This window comes from Penaeus monodon, chromosome 39 (assembly GCF_015228065.2).
Source record: "Penaeus monodon isolate SGIC_2016 chromosome 39, NSTDA_Pmon_1, whole genome shotgun sequence".
In the NCBI taxonomy this organism is placed as follows: domain Eukaryota; kingdom Metazoa; phylum Arthropoda; class Malacostraca; order Decapoda; family Penaeidae; genus Penaeus; species Penaeus monodon.
The window spans coordinates 28,393,588-28,409,492 of record NC_051424.1 but is presented as its reverse complement, the minus strand read 5'-3'; the positions used below and the strand labels follow the sequence as shown (position 1 = coordinate 28,409,492).

At 36.3% G+C, this 15,905-nt stretch overlaps 2 protein-coding genes and 1 long non-coding RNA gene across 8 annotated transcripts in view; all 3 read right to left on the bottom strand.

The window, feature by feature from the left end:
- The window catches only part of LOC119597373 (procollagen C-endopeptidase enhancer 2-like), a 48,084-nt gene extending 39,573 nt beyond the window's left edge, over nt 1–8,511 (bottom strand). The window contains exon 1 of the mRNA XM_037946931.1: nt 8,456–8,511. The gene's annotated coding sequence lies outside the window, so the exon portion shown is untranslated. The remainder of the gene's footprint in view (nt 1–8,455) is intronic.
- Nucleotides 8,512–8,551: 40 nt separating this feature from the next.
- LOC119597374 lies at nt 8,552–10,182 on the bottom strand. 2 transcript variants are annotated; one of them, XR_005230832.1, is made up of 3 exons: nt 10,117–10,182; nt 9,084–9,288; nt 8,552–8,586 (listed from the first exon to the last, which is right to left on the bottom strand). It is a non-coding gene; the product is annotated as an uncharacterized LOC119597374 (long non-coding RNA). The 2 variants fall into 2 exon arrangements; XR_005230833.1 differs by having other exon boundaries at nt 8,555–8,598.
- Nucleotides 10,183–12,999: 2,817 nt separating this feature from the next.
- The window catches only part of LOC119597318 (bone morphogenetic protein 1-like), a 33,749-nt gene continuing 30,843 nt past the window's right edge, over nt 13,000–15,905 (bottom strand). For 3 of the 5 annotated variants that reach the window (XM_037946861.1, XM_037946864.1, XM_037946863.1), the window contains exons 6-10: nt 15,507–15,646; nt 14,958–15,056; nt 14,153–14,357; nt 13,708–13,877; nt 13,000–13,513 (exon numbers count right to left, since the gene is read on the bottom strand). In XM_037946861.1, the coding sequence (XP_037802789.1) occupies nt 13,302–13,513; nt 13,708–13,877; nt 14,153–14,357; nt 14,958–15,056; nt 15,507–15,646 (826 nt within the window). In that variant the 3' untranslated portion in view covers nt 13,000–13,301. The remainder of the gene's footprint in view (nt 13,514–13,707; nt 13,878–14,152; nt 14,358–14,957; nt 15,057–15,506; nt 15,647–15,905) is intronic. The other 2 variants (XM_037946862.1, XM_037946865.1) reach the window with 1 other exon arrangement.

Here is a 15,905-nt window from a genome sequence, read left to right as displayed (position 1 = left end):
ACACCACACAAAAAAAAAAAAAAACAAAACCCCCCCAAAAAAAAAAAAAAAAAGGGAGCTCAAAATTCGTAATGATTTACTATATTCCAAAAAAACTACCTGGGAAAGGAGAGATACAGAATTTTTACAGATACATTTTTTTTTTTTTTTTAATACATTTAATAAAAAATTTTTTCTTTTTTACGAACGTCGACGCCCCCTCCCCGTCTCCCCTTCCCCCCTCCTCCTCCCCCTTTCCCCCACCCCCCCCCCCTCCCCCCCCCCCGCTCTTCTGCAAGGGATCTACGGTAGGAAACCAATTATCGTTTAAGTACATAATTTTTCCACTTTTAAGTTGTAGAGATAAGAACCCAATATCCACAAGAACTAAAACTGTCCGGGTGCTTAAAATTTTACTTAAAACTTATAAGTCCTTGAACCTCCTCGTGACTAACGGGGCCCAAAAAAAATTTTCCTAATAATCAAGGTATCATAGGATTTTCGTATGAAAGTTTCTACGAAAAACAAAAACCCCCCCCCAAAAAGTTTCCCCAAAAAACCCTTAATAAAAAAAAAAAAATTGAATCCCTAAAATTTTCAACGAAATTTCTACGAAAACAACAAACAGCAACAACAAAAATTTCCCCCAAAACCCCTTTTAATAACAAAAATAAAAAAGGGGAACCCCCAGAATTTTTTATACGAAAGTTTGTCCCCGTAAACCCCCCCCCCCAAAAAAAAAAAAAAAAAAAAAAAAAAAAAAAAAAAAAAAAAAAAAAAAATATAAAATTATATATATATTTATATATATTATATATATATATAAATATATATATTAATATATAATCCTAAAAAACGCCTTTCCAAAAAAAATCAACATTTGAACACAGAATGACGGGTCTCTCGGGGAACATCAGAGCCACCCTCCCGCCACGAGAACAACATGGACTGCGAGGGAGGGGACGACCCCCGGAGAATTCCCTCGTCCATTCCATTTCGAGAGTTTCAACCTCGGGGATCCCACGCTGCGATTCGAACCGGGAGGGAGGACCGTGGTCCCCGGTTTTAGCGACGGGGTGGGGGGTTGGGTCGTAAACCCAAAAAAGAAGAAGGAAAAAAAAAACAAAAAAAAAAAAAAAGAAAAATGCACACACACCCCACACCCCACACACACCCACACACACACACACCCCAAACCACCCCACACACACCAAACAACACACGCAAAATACCCACCCCACACACACACACATCCCCCCTTTCTTGCTATTTCTCGCGAGTTGCGTCTTTTGATTAGCTTGACATCACGCCGAACGTATCCAACAACCCCACTTTTTCCTGTTTTTCCTCAGGGGTGGGTCTGTGCGGCAAAAGAAGTCCCAAGACGAATCACGTTTTTTCGGAACGAGGTCGCGTCAGATTCCACCCCGTTCCCTCCGTCATGGGCCTCGGTTTCGTCCTCCACTTCACGCGGGTTCGCCCCGCCTCCCCCTCCCCACTCGTCTGCAATGGAACATTTTTTTGGTAAGCTTTTAAAGGGGATAGGATGAGGTGTTGTAAAAGTTTTTTTTTTTCTCAGACTCCATTTTTTGGGGGAAAACGGCATCAAAATCATTTATCTAGTTGGAAATAGTTAATCAACAACCCGTGCAAAACGTCCCAATGTTTCCCCGAAGCCCTGAAACAGATCAAAACCTTATACGTCGACGGCAGAGTGAACACCCTCTTCGGCTACATGGGCCCGACCTAAAAACGGCAGTAGAGAAAAAACATGGATGCGAGTGGGGGTGACGACGCCGGGACCCCCTGGTCCGTTTCCCCACTTCGAGACTTCGACCTGGAAAATTTCCCAAGGGGTTGCTCTTCGTTTCCCGGAGTTGGAGGACCTTCGATGCCGGTTTTTAGCGACGGGGGAGTGGGGGCGAAGTCGTTGGAGTTATGTAGCACTGTTTTCCCCTGCTGTTTGGCTTTACGTGACCAATCATCTTACACGTATTTGTTTGTTATCGGGGACAATCTTTCGAGTGTTTTTTTTAGGATATAAGAAAATGAAACAACCACCCCAGGGTTAAGTAGGGTGGGGGGAGGGAGGTTAAAATGACCAGATTGGAATGGGTTTCAGTGTAGCGTTTCTTCTTATTTTTTAATTGAAGCCCTACAATTTAACTTTGTATGCGTGATAAAAGTAAGAAAAACGTATTTAGTTTTCCCTATTGTAATGCCTAACACGAAGTATTTGTGTCCTATTATAAGGGTTCCTCCCTGTGCAACGGTTTAAAAATTTAAAATATCTTGGAGAGATAGTTGGTTTTAGCGTTTTCCTTATTGTTACATTTTATTTCAACCCTTTTTTTAAAACTAGCCAGAATTCTTTGACTTTTAGCACCATGCGTCCCTTGGACAGGTGTTCCCTTTCAATCCATTCAGATGATTAAAACCTCCCGTCAATTGCAAGGATTTTCTTTACAGGGCAGAACAGTCTACAAAAGTAACATCCATACACACAAACACTTATTAAGGGAATTCGAAAATTATCTTCGAAATGGTTAGGTCGAGGAACCTAGTTTGATCGAGAAACGTCATACACCTTTTCCGCCCCTCATGGCTGGTCGTTTTTAAATTACCGCGGGATGGCCGTGTTTTGCCCCCTTATATAAGGCTTTGTGTTCCTCAGTGGTCGTCTCTGCAGTAGCGAAGTCCCAGACGACATCTACTCCTTCAGCAACCAGGTCGTGGTCAGGTTCCACTCCGACCCCATCGTCGTTGGCCTCGGCTTCCTCCTCCACTTTGAGACCATCTTCATCCAAACCCCAAAACCCCCTTTTCCGCCCATATGCAATGGAACATACGGTAAAAACATTATATATTGCTCGTGGGCTTTCAAATGACTCGAATCTTCACTCATAAATAAAATAACGTGTGACATCGTGATCACCATTTGTATACAATCGACAAAAAGTTACTAGATAACTGCTGATTTCGGAAAATGCTCGCGTAAAGCCTTGATAACATGGCACGAACCTCTCATCCACTGACCCCAGAGATGAACAACATCGCCGGCTACATCAGGCCGACCTTCAGCGACGCCTACGAGAACAACATGGACTGCGAGTGGGAGGGTGACGATGCCGGGGGGAACTTCCTCGCCCACTTCCACTTCGAGAGCTTCGACCTCGAGGACTCCGCAGGCTGCGTCTTCGATTACCTGGAGCTGGAGGACCTGTCGATGCCTGGTCTTAATCTCACAGGGTGGGTGGTTTGATCTGGAAGTCGTTGGAGTTATATTAAGCACTGTTTCGTATTTTCATCTTTTACGTCTTTACTTGTGACCAGGTCGTCTTTTACTGTATTATTTTTTTTGTCAGAAGCGTTCGACTGGTTAGTTTTTGGATAGTGTTCAGGAAACTGCACCAAGGGTCCAGGTGGGAGTGGGGTGGGAGGGGAGGAGGAGTAAAAGTTTTACCCAGATTCGAGTAGGTTGACGTCATGGAAAATGTTTCATTAACACACAAGGTTTCCTGCTTTTCCCAGAGGTCGTTTGTGCGGCAGCGAAATCCCAGACGACATCTACTCCCCTCAGCAACCAGGTCTAGCAGGTTTTCCCTTCCATTCCTCGTTGTTTTCCGCGGCTTTGTCCCCCCAATGGGGGCAGTTACACCCTGCCTCCACCACCTTCACCACCATCACCGCCACCACCACCTCCACCGCCTCCACCCTTCTGCAATGGAACATACGGTAAGAAAAACTCAAAGTTAAAAGAAAACATGAAAATCGCGATCACGATCGTTTCCACACACTCAACAAGAGTTAACAGACTGCTGTTGATGTCGAGAATGTTCCTACAAAGCCTTGGTAACATGACCCGAGCCTCGCCCACTGCCTGCAGAGTTGGACAGCGCCTCCCGGCTACATCAGGCCGCACCTCCAACGGCAGCTACGAGAACGACATGGACTGCGAGTGGAGGGTGACGACGTCGGAGAATATGCGTTTGTTCTTCTACTTCGAGAGTTTCGACCTGGAGGGCTCGTCGAATTGCGTCTACGATTACCTGGAACTGGAGGACCTGTCGCGACCCGGGCAGTTCCTCGGAGGGTGAGTGTTTTGGCCGCGAACTCGACGGACGACGGGTAGCGACTGCTTGCCCAGTTGGCTGATTGGTCCAAGAATCACCCGAATCCAGTCGCTTTAAAAACCAACACACGTGCTTTATTATCAAAAGGGTTAATGGTAGGCCCTTTAGATATAACAACAAAAGGGGAAAAGTACTACTGTAAATCTTTACTGCGTTTTACATAACGTTTTGATACAATCTTTACACCACTGATTTTATTTTTTTCTCACGAATACACAAGATACCTGTTTCCCCAGAGGGCGTTTGTGCGGCAGCGTGGTTCCAAGCGCCATCGACTCCTTCGGCAAACCAGGTCGTGGTCAGGTTCCACTCCGATTCCTCCGTCGCTGGCCGCGGCTTCGTCCTCCGCTAGAACTTCCTATCGGTAAGCACTTTTAGGCTTATGTTACGTCCCAAGTCTTGTGTATATGATTTTTTTTTTTTTTCTTCTTCTTCTTCTTCTTTGTCTTCTTCGTCTTCCTCATCGAGGAAAAAATTATTTCATTTTTGTTATATGTTTTATTATTATTTTTAAAATTTATATAATATTTTTTATATATATTATTAATTAATATTATAAAAATTATATAAATAATTTAATATATATTATAATAATATATATATAATATATAAATAAAAATAAAATATATAATATAATATATATATATATATAATTAAAATTTTATATATATTTTTATATATTTATAATTTATTATAAAATATATATATATATTATAATATATTATATATAAATATATATTAAAATATTATAATATATATATATAATATAAAATATAAAATATATATAAATTTTAATAAAATATAATATATATATATATAATAAAATAATTATAATTTTATTAATAAATTTTTTTTTTTTTTTAAATTTTTTTTTTTATTTTTTAATCTTTATTATATATATATATATAATATAATATTATATATTATCTATATATATACATTTTATAAAATTAATAATATATATATATATAAAAAATTTATATATTATAAAAAACTTAATTTTTAAAAAATATATAATATAATTAAAATAAATTTAAAATAAATATTATTATAAATTTTAAAATATATATATATATATATATATGATATTAGTATATTATATATATATTATATATATATATATATATATTATATATATATATATAGATATATATATCATATATATATATATATATATATATATATATATTATATAATATATATATATAATATATACATAATATATATATATAATATATGATATATACATATATACATATACATATACACACATATATAGATTGAAGTCCAAAAAAGATAAAACAACCATTTCGCAATCTGTTTTACTCCACTGCCTTCAATTGCACAAAATGAACTATATCTGTATTATCACTCAGGAACAACAACGGAAACAACAACACCCTTGCAACAATCCTGCAACGGCACACATGGTAAGACCAAGAGAGTTTTGTGTTTATTTTCCTTATGGGTAGTTTATGGAACGGTTTCTTATCTAAGAGAAAGTAATTTTTTTCTTATCTTTGGTTTCTTTTTTGTGTTTTTTTAGCGTTTATTACTTGCTTTGTTCTTTTTTTATAAATATATTCTTTTGCTTACTATTATTTACTATATAAAGCGGGATGTGATATAAAGGACAAAGGAAATCTAGAATGCTTTCTCATTATTTATTTACTAATTTGTAAAAAAATGAATAAAAACTCATTGACCATCCATATACAACAACAACAAAAATAATAATAACTAAATAAATAAAAAAAATTCCGCCTATCTAGATATTTAACCCAACTTCCATCTCGGCGACTGATAGATAATACATCTTTGTTCAATAAATAATCATTGTCCGAATAAATCAGGTTGTTTCGAATACCTTTATCCATTTTAGAATGATTTATCTTTGTTCGAATAGCTTATCTTTGTCTGAGTAATTTTTGGGGTTTTAGAATGATGAGATCTTTTTTCAGTTAATTTTTATTTAGTTCAGTTAGTTCATATCTGTTCGAATAATTTCTCCGGTTCGAATAAATTCAACTTTGTTCGAATAATCAGTTTTTGATTGAATCGTTTCTCTTCTTCCGAATAATTCCTCTCAGTTGTAGGCATTTTTCTTCATTCGAAAAAATTTATCTTTATCCGAAAAAACTATATATATTAAAATATATAATTTATAAAATATATATATATATATATATATATATATAATAAAATATATATATATATATCCGAATAATGAAACGGTGTTCGAACCTTGAACCTTTGTTCGAACAGACCTGAACGGTGACAGCGGCTTCATCACCCCCGTCCCCGTCAAGGCCTCCTACGAGAATAATATGGGACTGCGAGTGGCGGATAACGATCCCGAAGGCACCAAGGTCGTCCTCGATTTTCCCCTTCGATTGGAGGATGACCCGGACTGAGTGCGATTACTTTTCGGAAAGGTGAGGCCTGGTGCGGGTCTCTCTCTTGGTGGTCCGGGTTGGCCGGGTTTGTGGACCTGTAGGTTTTTGGGTTTTTTTTTTTCTGGATATGTGACCTGTATTTTTTTTCTAGTGACCTGTAGGTTTTGGATTTCCGGATTAGTGACCTGTAGGTTTTGGTTTTCTGTTTAGTTTTTTTTTTTTTTTTTTTCTGGATTAGGTGTTTTTTTTTTTTCTTGACTTGGTTTTGGATTTCTATTGTTACCTGTAGGTTTGTCTATCTTTCTTTTTTTTGTTTTTTCTATCGGGTTGTTTTTTTTTTTTTTTTTTTTTATTTTTTTTTTTTTTTTTTTTTTCTGTCTGACGGTGGGTCGCAACATCCTTTTTTTCGACTGATTTTTTTTATCTTCCCATCCGGAACTAGTGACCTGTATTTTTTTTATCTAGTGACCTGTAGGTTCAGTCTTTCCATTAGTTCGTAAAGGAATGTTCGCGTAGACTTGAAGAGCTGAGTCAGCGATATTTAATGAGCGTTTATCGAATAACTACAAGTATTGAAGTATTTTTCTGGAGGGCATAAGATTAAGCCAAAATAAAATATAAGACGAACGACACATTAAAAAAAAAAAAAAACGACACAAAAAAAAAAAAAGAAAAAAAAAAAAAATCACATATAAACTATTTTTTAAAAATTGAGCTAACGAAAAAAGAAGAAAACGAACGAACGAAGCGTAAAAAAAAACAAAAAACAAAAAATATAAAACAAAATATAGAAAAAAAACTAAAAAATAAATAGAAAAAATTCCAGAGGGCGCATGTGTGGTAGCGACCTGCCAGGAACCATTCAGTCGTTCGGCAACCAGGTCGTGGTCAGGTTCCACTCCGATTCCTCCATCGTTGGCCGCGGCTTCGGCCTCGTCTTCAGCGCTCTCTATTCCGTCGGTGAGAATTTTCTTTACCTTTTAGTGAATTATGATTTTTTTTTCTTTTAAATTTTTTACTTTTTTGTGGATTATGATTTTTTTTTTCTCCAAATGTTTACTTTTTTGTGGATTATGATTTTTTTCTTCCTTAAAATGTTTACTTTTTAGTGGATTATGATTTTTTTCTTCCTTAAAATGTTTACTTTTTAGTGAATTATGATTTTTTTCTTCCTTAAAATGTTTACTTTTTAGTGGATTATAAATTTACATTCTTTCATATGTTCGGTCTTAAGTAGATTACGATTTTTTTCTTTTAAATTTTTACTTTTAAATGGATTATGATTTTTTTTTCTTTCAAATGTTTACTTCTCATTGGTTTATGATCGATTTCCTTCAGATGTTTACCTTTAAGGATTTAAAAAAAAAAATCTTTTAAATGTTTATATTTTAGTGGATTAGATTTTCTTTCAAATGTTTACTTTTAAATGGATTATAATTATTTTTTTTTTTTTTTTTTTTTTTTTTTACCTTTTAAAAGGTAAAAAAAAAAAAAAAAAAAAAAAAAAAATAATTATAATCCATTTAAAAGTAAACATTTGAAAGAAAATCTAATCCACTAAAATATAAACATTTAAAAGATTTTTTTTTTTAAATCCACTTAAAGGTAAACATCTGAAGGAAATCGATCATAAACCAATGAGAAGTAAACATTTGAAAGAAAAAAAAAAAATCATAATCCATTTAAAAGTAAAAATTTAAAAGAAAAAAATCGTAATCTACTTAAGACCGAACATATGAAAGAATGTAAATTCATAATCCACTAAAAAGTAAACATTTTAAGGAAGAAAAAAATCATAATCCACTAAAAAGTAAACATTTTAAGGAAGAAAAAAATCATAATCCACAAAAAAGTAAACATTTGGAGAAAAAAAAAATCATAATCCACAAAAAAGTAAAAATTTAAAAGAAAAAAATCATAATTCACTAAAAGGTAATGAAATCTCACCGACGGAATAGAGAGCGCTGAAGACGAGGCGAAGCCGCGGCCAAAACGTATGGGGATCGGAGTGGACCTGACCACGACGTTGGTTGCCGAACGATAGAATGTTCTGGCAGGTCGCTTAACCACTGCGCCCTCTGGAATTTTTTCTATTTATTTTTTGGTTTTTTTCTATTAATTTGTTTATATGTTTTGTTCTTTGTTTTTTTTACGCTTCGTTCGTTCGTTTTCTTCTTTTTTCGTTAGCTCAATTTTTAAAAAATAGTTTATATGTGATTTTTTTTTCTTTTTTTTTTTTTGTTCGTTTTTTTTTTAATGTGTCGTTCGTTATATTTTATTTGGCTAATTAGACCCCAGAAAAATAATAATACTTGTAATCGATAAAAAAAACCAACTAAAAAATCACTCACATCAATAGCGAAATACTTTACGAACTAATGGAAAAGACTGAACTACAGGCACTAATAAAAAAAATACAAGAACAAAAAAAAGTTCCGGAAAACCCAAAACCTACAGGTCACTAATTCCGGAAATCCCAAAAACCACAGGTCACTAGATAAAAAAAAATACAGGTCACTAGATCCAGAAAACCCCAAAACCTACAGGTCACCAACCCGGCCAACCCGCGACCTACCTTCCAAGAGAGAGACCCGTCACCAGGTCCTCCACCTCCAGGTAATCGAAGCTGCAGTCCGGGTCATCCTCCAGATCGAAGGAGAAGAAATCGAGGACGACCTTGGTGCCTTCGGGAGTCGTTATCCGCCACTCGCAGTCCATATTATTCTCGTAGGAGGCGTTGACGGGGACGGGGGTGATGAAGCCGCTGTCACCGTTCAGGTCTGTTCGAACAAAGGTTCAAGGTTCGAACACCGATTCATTATTCGGATATATATATATATATATATATATATATATATATAATATATATATATATATATAATATATATGTATATATATATACGTTTTTCGGATAAAGATAAATTATTCGAATGAAGAAAAATGCCTACAACTGAGAGGAATTATTCGGAAGAAGAGAAACGATTCAAATCAAAAACTGATTATTCGAACAAAGTTGAATTTATTCGAACCGGAGAAATTATTCGAACAGATATGAACTAACTGAACTAAATATAATTAACTGAACAAAGATCTCATCATTCTAACACACAAAAATTACTCAGACAAAGATAAGCTATTCGAACAAAGATAAATCATTCTAAAATGGATAAAGGTATTCGAAACAACCTGATTTATTCGGACAATGATTAGTTATTCGAACAAAGATGTATTATCTATCAGTCGCCGAGATGGAAGTTGGGTTAAATATCAAGATAAGGCGGAATTTATTTATTTATTTAGTTATTATTATTTTGTTGTTGTTGTATATGGATGGTCAATGAGTTTTTATTCATTTATTTACCAAATTAGTAAATAAATAATGAGATGCATTCTAGATTTCCTTTGTCCTTTATATCACATCCCGCTTTATATAGTAAATAATAGTAAGCAAATGAATATATTTATAAAAAAAGAACAAAGCAAGTAATAAACGCTAAATAAACACACAAAGAAACCAAAGATAAGAAAAAAATTACTTTCTCTTAGATAAGAAACCGTTCCATAAACTACCCATAAGGAAAATAAACACAAAACTCTCTTGGTCTTACCATGTGTGCCGTTGCAGGATTGTTGCAAGGGTGTTGTTGTTTCCGTTGTTGTTTCCCGAGTGATAATACAGATATAGTTCCATTTGTGTGCAATTGAAGGCAGTGGAGTAAAACAGATTGCGAAATGGTTGTTTTATCTTTTTTGGACTTCAAATTTTATATATGTGTGTATATGTATATGTATATATGTATATATCATATATTATATATATATATTATGTATATATTTTATATATATATATTATATATATTATATATATATTATATATAATTATAATATAATATATTAGTATATATTATATATGAGATAAATAATAAAATAATATATATATATAAAAATATATATAAAATATAATATATACTATATAGTATAATAATATGATTGTTATATATATATCTATATAATATATATATATATATATGTATATAGTATATATATATATATATATATGTTATATTATATATTATATGTATACATATATAGATATATGTAGTATAATATAAATATATCAGTTATGAAATTTCATTATATATAATATGTATATATAAATATATGATATATATTATATCTATATTAATAGTGCTATATTCTAATAATAAATATAGTACCTTATTAAAAAATATTATCATATAATATATATATATCTATTATATATATAATAGATATATTATGATAATATATATATATAATATAGTATTTATATATATATATATATTTTATATATTTATATATATAATATTATATATATATATCTAATTATATATAGTATTTATATTTAAAATGTATAGGTATATATACTATATATATAATATTATCTGTATATATAATAGTATATATAATATAGTATATAATATATATAGAGTAATATATATATATATATCTATATATATATATATATATATTTTTATATATATATATCTATATATTTTATTATATATTATATATATAATATATATTAAAATAATATATATATTATATTATATATATATATATATTAATTTATATCATATATATATATATGTTTTCTTATATAAAATCTAACAAGACGAAAAAATAAAGAAAATCAAAAAAAAATCATATAAAAATATAGTAACTTATAAATATAAATATTAATAAGGGAAGCTTCTACAGAGAGAATTTCCTTCCTTCGAGAGAAATGATGGGAATGACCAAGATGGTTGCAAAGGGGGTCTTTAAAATATAAAATCTAAACAGTATTGTGATCGTAAAAAAAAAAAAAGTGTTAAGATTGGGATTCAAGTTATGTAAAACGCGTAAAATTTAATATACGTTCTCTTGTTGTATATCTATGTAAATTAAATCGTGGATGAATAAAGCTACTGGGTTTTAAACATATTCGTGATTCGGAAAAAGCAAGGCAAAGGTATGCCGAAGTCGCCAAAAATCAATTTCCAGAACTGGGACGCAACAGTTTCCTCCCTAGAATAGTAAGCTTCACGATAGGTGAATTGGTAGAAGAACAAAAGAATTCTCGCGGACCCTCACACTGCAGTCCAGTCGGTCCGACTGCCGTGAGTCGGGGCCTGAACCACGCTGCCACCGAGGCATGCCGGCTCGGGCAGTTCCAGGGTTTTAGGATTCTGACATCAACAGCAGTCGAACTCGGAGTGTTGAACACGATCATTTCAGTTTTCTTTAAGTTTCATGTTTTCTTCCGTTGTTCCATTGCGAAGGGTGACCTTTGGGGGTTGGGCGGTGTGGTTGTAAGGGTAGGCATTGGGGGTGACTTCTTGGACCAAGCCGCCCAACCGGAGTGGAACGACGGGAAGACAGCTTTAAGACGTGAGTTTTCGTCGGGTTTTGCTGCGCACAAACGACCCTGGAAACGGGAACTTGTGTGTTTGACATCCGCGTCCACCAAGGAATCGTAACTTTCCCCTCCCCCCAACCCCCCCAACCTGCCCGGTTCCGAAACAAAACCAATAAACAAAGCAACGGCAGCTTTCTGACGAAATGAAATTTCAGTACAACGACCTGTCCTGCGTAAAGATGAAAACCGTTTTTTTATACCAACGACTTCCAATCCCACCACCCTGTGTTACCAAGCTTTACATCCTCCTCCCGTAATCAACGCACCTGGACTCTTGTTGAGTGGAAACGATTCCCCCTTGACCCCCCATTATCCATGTTTTCTAACTTGAAGTCCTCATGTCCGATTGGTTCATTTTGGGCAGAAGAGGTAGTGCAGGGTAATGGCGACGCGGTCCGAATAGAGTTAAGATGTCGAGAACAGGTGTAATTCCCACATTTATTTGGTAAACGAGCGAACCCAGGGGAATAAAAGGCTGACCTAGTCCTGCTAGGGGGGTGACCCGGGAAGTGGGAAGAATGGGCTCTGGGACCTGAGGCCAACGACTTGGGGCGAGTGGGAACCTGGCTGGTAGGAAGGTTGATGATCGTCCACTGCTACTCGAGAACCATGGGCAAAGCCCTTTTAAGGCCTGCCTCCGCTATAACGCCCCGCCTGGGGCGGTAAATGGTGCTTTTCTTCGATCAATAGTTCCTCACCCAAACCATTTCGAGGAAATTTTCGAAATCGCTTAAAATTTTGTGTGTATGGGGACTTTGTGTAACTGTCGCCCTGTAAAGAAAATCCTTGCAATTGACGGGAGGTTTTAATCATCTGAATGAGGATATGAAGGCAACACCTGTCACAAGAGGACGCATGGTGCTAAAAGTCAAAGAACTTCTGGCTAGTTTTAAAAGATGGTTGAAATAAGAATGTAACAATAAGGAGAAACGCTAAACCAAACTACTCATCCTCCAAGATATTTTAAATTTAAATCCGTTGCACAGGGAGGAACCCATTATAATAGGACACAACTGACTTCGTGTTAGGCATTACAATAGGTAATACTAAATACGTTACTTAGCTTTTATTCACGGCATACAAGAGTTAACTGTGTAGGTCTTCAGATATAACAATAAGAAGAAACGCTACTACTGAACCTATTCCAATCTGGTCATTTTACCTCCCTCCCCCCACCCTACTTGAACCCTGGCGTGGTTGTTACATTACTTATATCCTAAAGAAACACTCGAAAGATTGTCCATCCGATGAACAAAACAGAATACAGTGTAAGATGATCTGGTCACAAGTAAAGCCGAAACAGCAGGCAAAACAGTGCTTAACATAACTCCAACGACTTCCAGGCCCAACCACTCACCCCGTCAGCATAAAACCGGGCATCGACAGGTCCTCCAACTCCAGGTAATCGAAGACGCAACCTGTGGAATTCTCCAGGTCGAAGCTCTCGAAGTGGAAGCGGACCAGGGAAGTCTCCGGCGTCGTCACCCTCCACTCGCAGTCCATGTTGTTCTCGTAGCTGCCGTTGTAGGTCGGCCTGATGTAGCCGAAGAGGCTGTTCATCTCTGCCGTCGACGTATAAGGCTTTTGAGTCATGTTATCAGGGCTTCGTAAGAACAGTTGGGACGTTAGCACAGGCTTGTTGATTAACTATTTCCGAACGTAGATAAATGATTATGATGCACGTTTTCCTCAAAGTATGGAGATCTGAGAAAAAGAAAAAACGTTCACAACACCTCATACCATAGTCTTTAATGCTTACCATATGTTCCATTGCAGACGAGTGGGGGAGGGGGAGGCGGGGCGAACACAGCGTCGAAGTGGAGGACGAAACCGAGGCCCATGACGGAAGAATCGGAGTGGAATCTGACGACGACCTCGTTGCCGAAAGACGTGATGTCGTCTGGGACTTCGCTGCCGCACAGACGACCTCTGAGGAACACAGGTAAATCGTGTGTGTTAAGGATACGTTCGTCGTGATGTCAAGGACTAATCAAAAGACGCAACTCGCGAGAAAGTAGCAAGAAGGCGGGATGTGTGTGTGTGTGTGTGTGTGTGTGTGTGGTGTGGTGTGTGTGTGTGTGTGTGTGTGTGTGTGTGTGTGTGTGTGTGTGTGTGTGTGTGTGTGTGTGTGTGTGTGTGTGCATTTTTCTTTCTTTTTTTCTTTCTTTCCTTCTGTATTTTAGGCTGACGACCCAACCACTCACCCCGTCAGAATTAGACCAGGCACCGACAGGTCCTCCAGCTCCAGGTAATCGAAGTCGCAGCGTGGGGAGTCCTCGAGGTCGAAGCTCTCGAAGTGGAAGTGGACGAGGGAATTCTCCGGCGTCGTCACCCTCCACTCGCAGTCCATGTTGTTCTCGTAGGCGTGGAGGTACGTGGCTCTGATGTTCCCCGAGAGACCGCTCATCTCTGTAGTTCAAATGTTGAGGTTTTTTTTAATGTTATTAAGGCGTTTTGAGGATGTATATATATATATATATATATATATATATATATATATATATATATATATATATATATAATATATTTATATTTTTTTTTTTTTTTTTTTTTTTTTTTTTTTTTTTTTTTTTTTGGGGGGGGTGTTGTTATCGTAGAAACTTATCGTATAAAAGTTCTAGGGGATGTCTCTTTTTTATTTTTGTTATTAAGGCGTTTTGGGGAACTTTTTGTTGTTGCTGTTGTTGTTATCGTAGAAACTTATCGTATGAAAGTTCTAGGGGATGTCAATTTTTTTTTATGTTATTAAGGCGTTTGGGGAAACTTTTTTTGGGGGGGTTGTTGTTATCGTAGAAACTTATCGTACGAAAGTTCTATGATACCTTGATTATATAGGAACATTTTTTGGACTCGTTAAGTCACGTAGGAGAGTTCAAGGGACATTATAAGTTTTAAATAATATTTTAAGCACCTTGGGACAGTTTAGTTCATGTGGATGATTGCGGTTCTTATCTCTACAACTTAAAAGTGGATAATTAATAATACATTAATCGATAATTGGTTTCCTACCGTATGATCCATTGCAGAAGAGCGGGGGAGGGGGAGGGGGAGTGGGTGGGGAAGGAGGAGGAGGAGGGGAAGGGGGATGGGGAGGGGGCGTCGTCGGTTCTGTAAAAAAGAAAAAAATATTTATTAACATGTGATTAAAATAAAAAAATAAAAATGTCATCTGTAAATATTCTGATATCTCTCCTTCCTAGTGGTAGTTTTAGTGAATATAGTAAATCATTACGAATTTTGAGCTCCTGTGGCGTTTTGTGTGTGTGTGTGTGTGTGTGTGTGTGTGTGTGTGTGTGTGCGTGTGTATGTGTATGTGTTTTATACGTGTGTGTGTGTGTGTGTTTTTATACGTGTATGTGTGTGTGTGTGTGCGTGTTTTGTATGTTTTTATGCGTGTGTGTGTGTGTTTATATTTTCGTATGCGTATTCGTATGTTTCGTGTCCCAAAAACTCCACATCAAATTCCAACAAACAAGATATCAATTTTTAAAATAATCAAAACAACATCCAAACGAAACCAACCAACCAAACAAACAAACACCCACACGCCTCACAAACCTCGTCCCGTCGGTGTCACGTAATGAAGCAAGACGAAGCCAGTGCCAGTCACAGAGGAATCGGAGTGGAAACGAACGACTACGGGGGTCGTGTGCGTGGTCGTTGGAGGCGAAGGAATCTCGAATCCGCAGAATTTCGAGCTGTTGGAGGAGGGAGGGAGGGAGAGAGGGAGAGGGTGGGAGAGGGAGGGAGGGAGGGAGGGAGAGGGAAAAGGAGAGAGAGGGAGGGAGGGAGGGAGAGAGAGAGGGAGAGGGAAGGAAGGAGGGAGGGAGGGAAGGAGAGGGAGGGAGGGAGGGAGAAGAAGGGAGGGAGGAAGAGGGAGAAGGGGGGAGAGAGGGAGAGGGAGGGAGGCAGGGAGTAAGGTGGGTGAGAGGGAGCGAAAAAATGGATATGAATTAT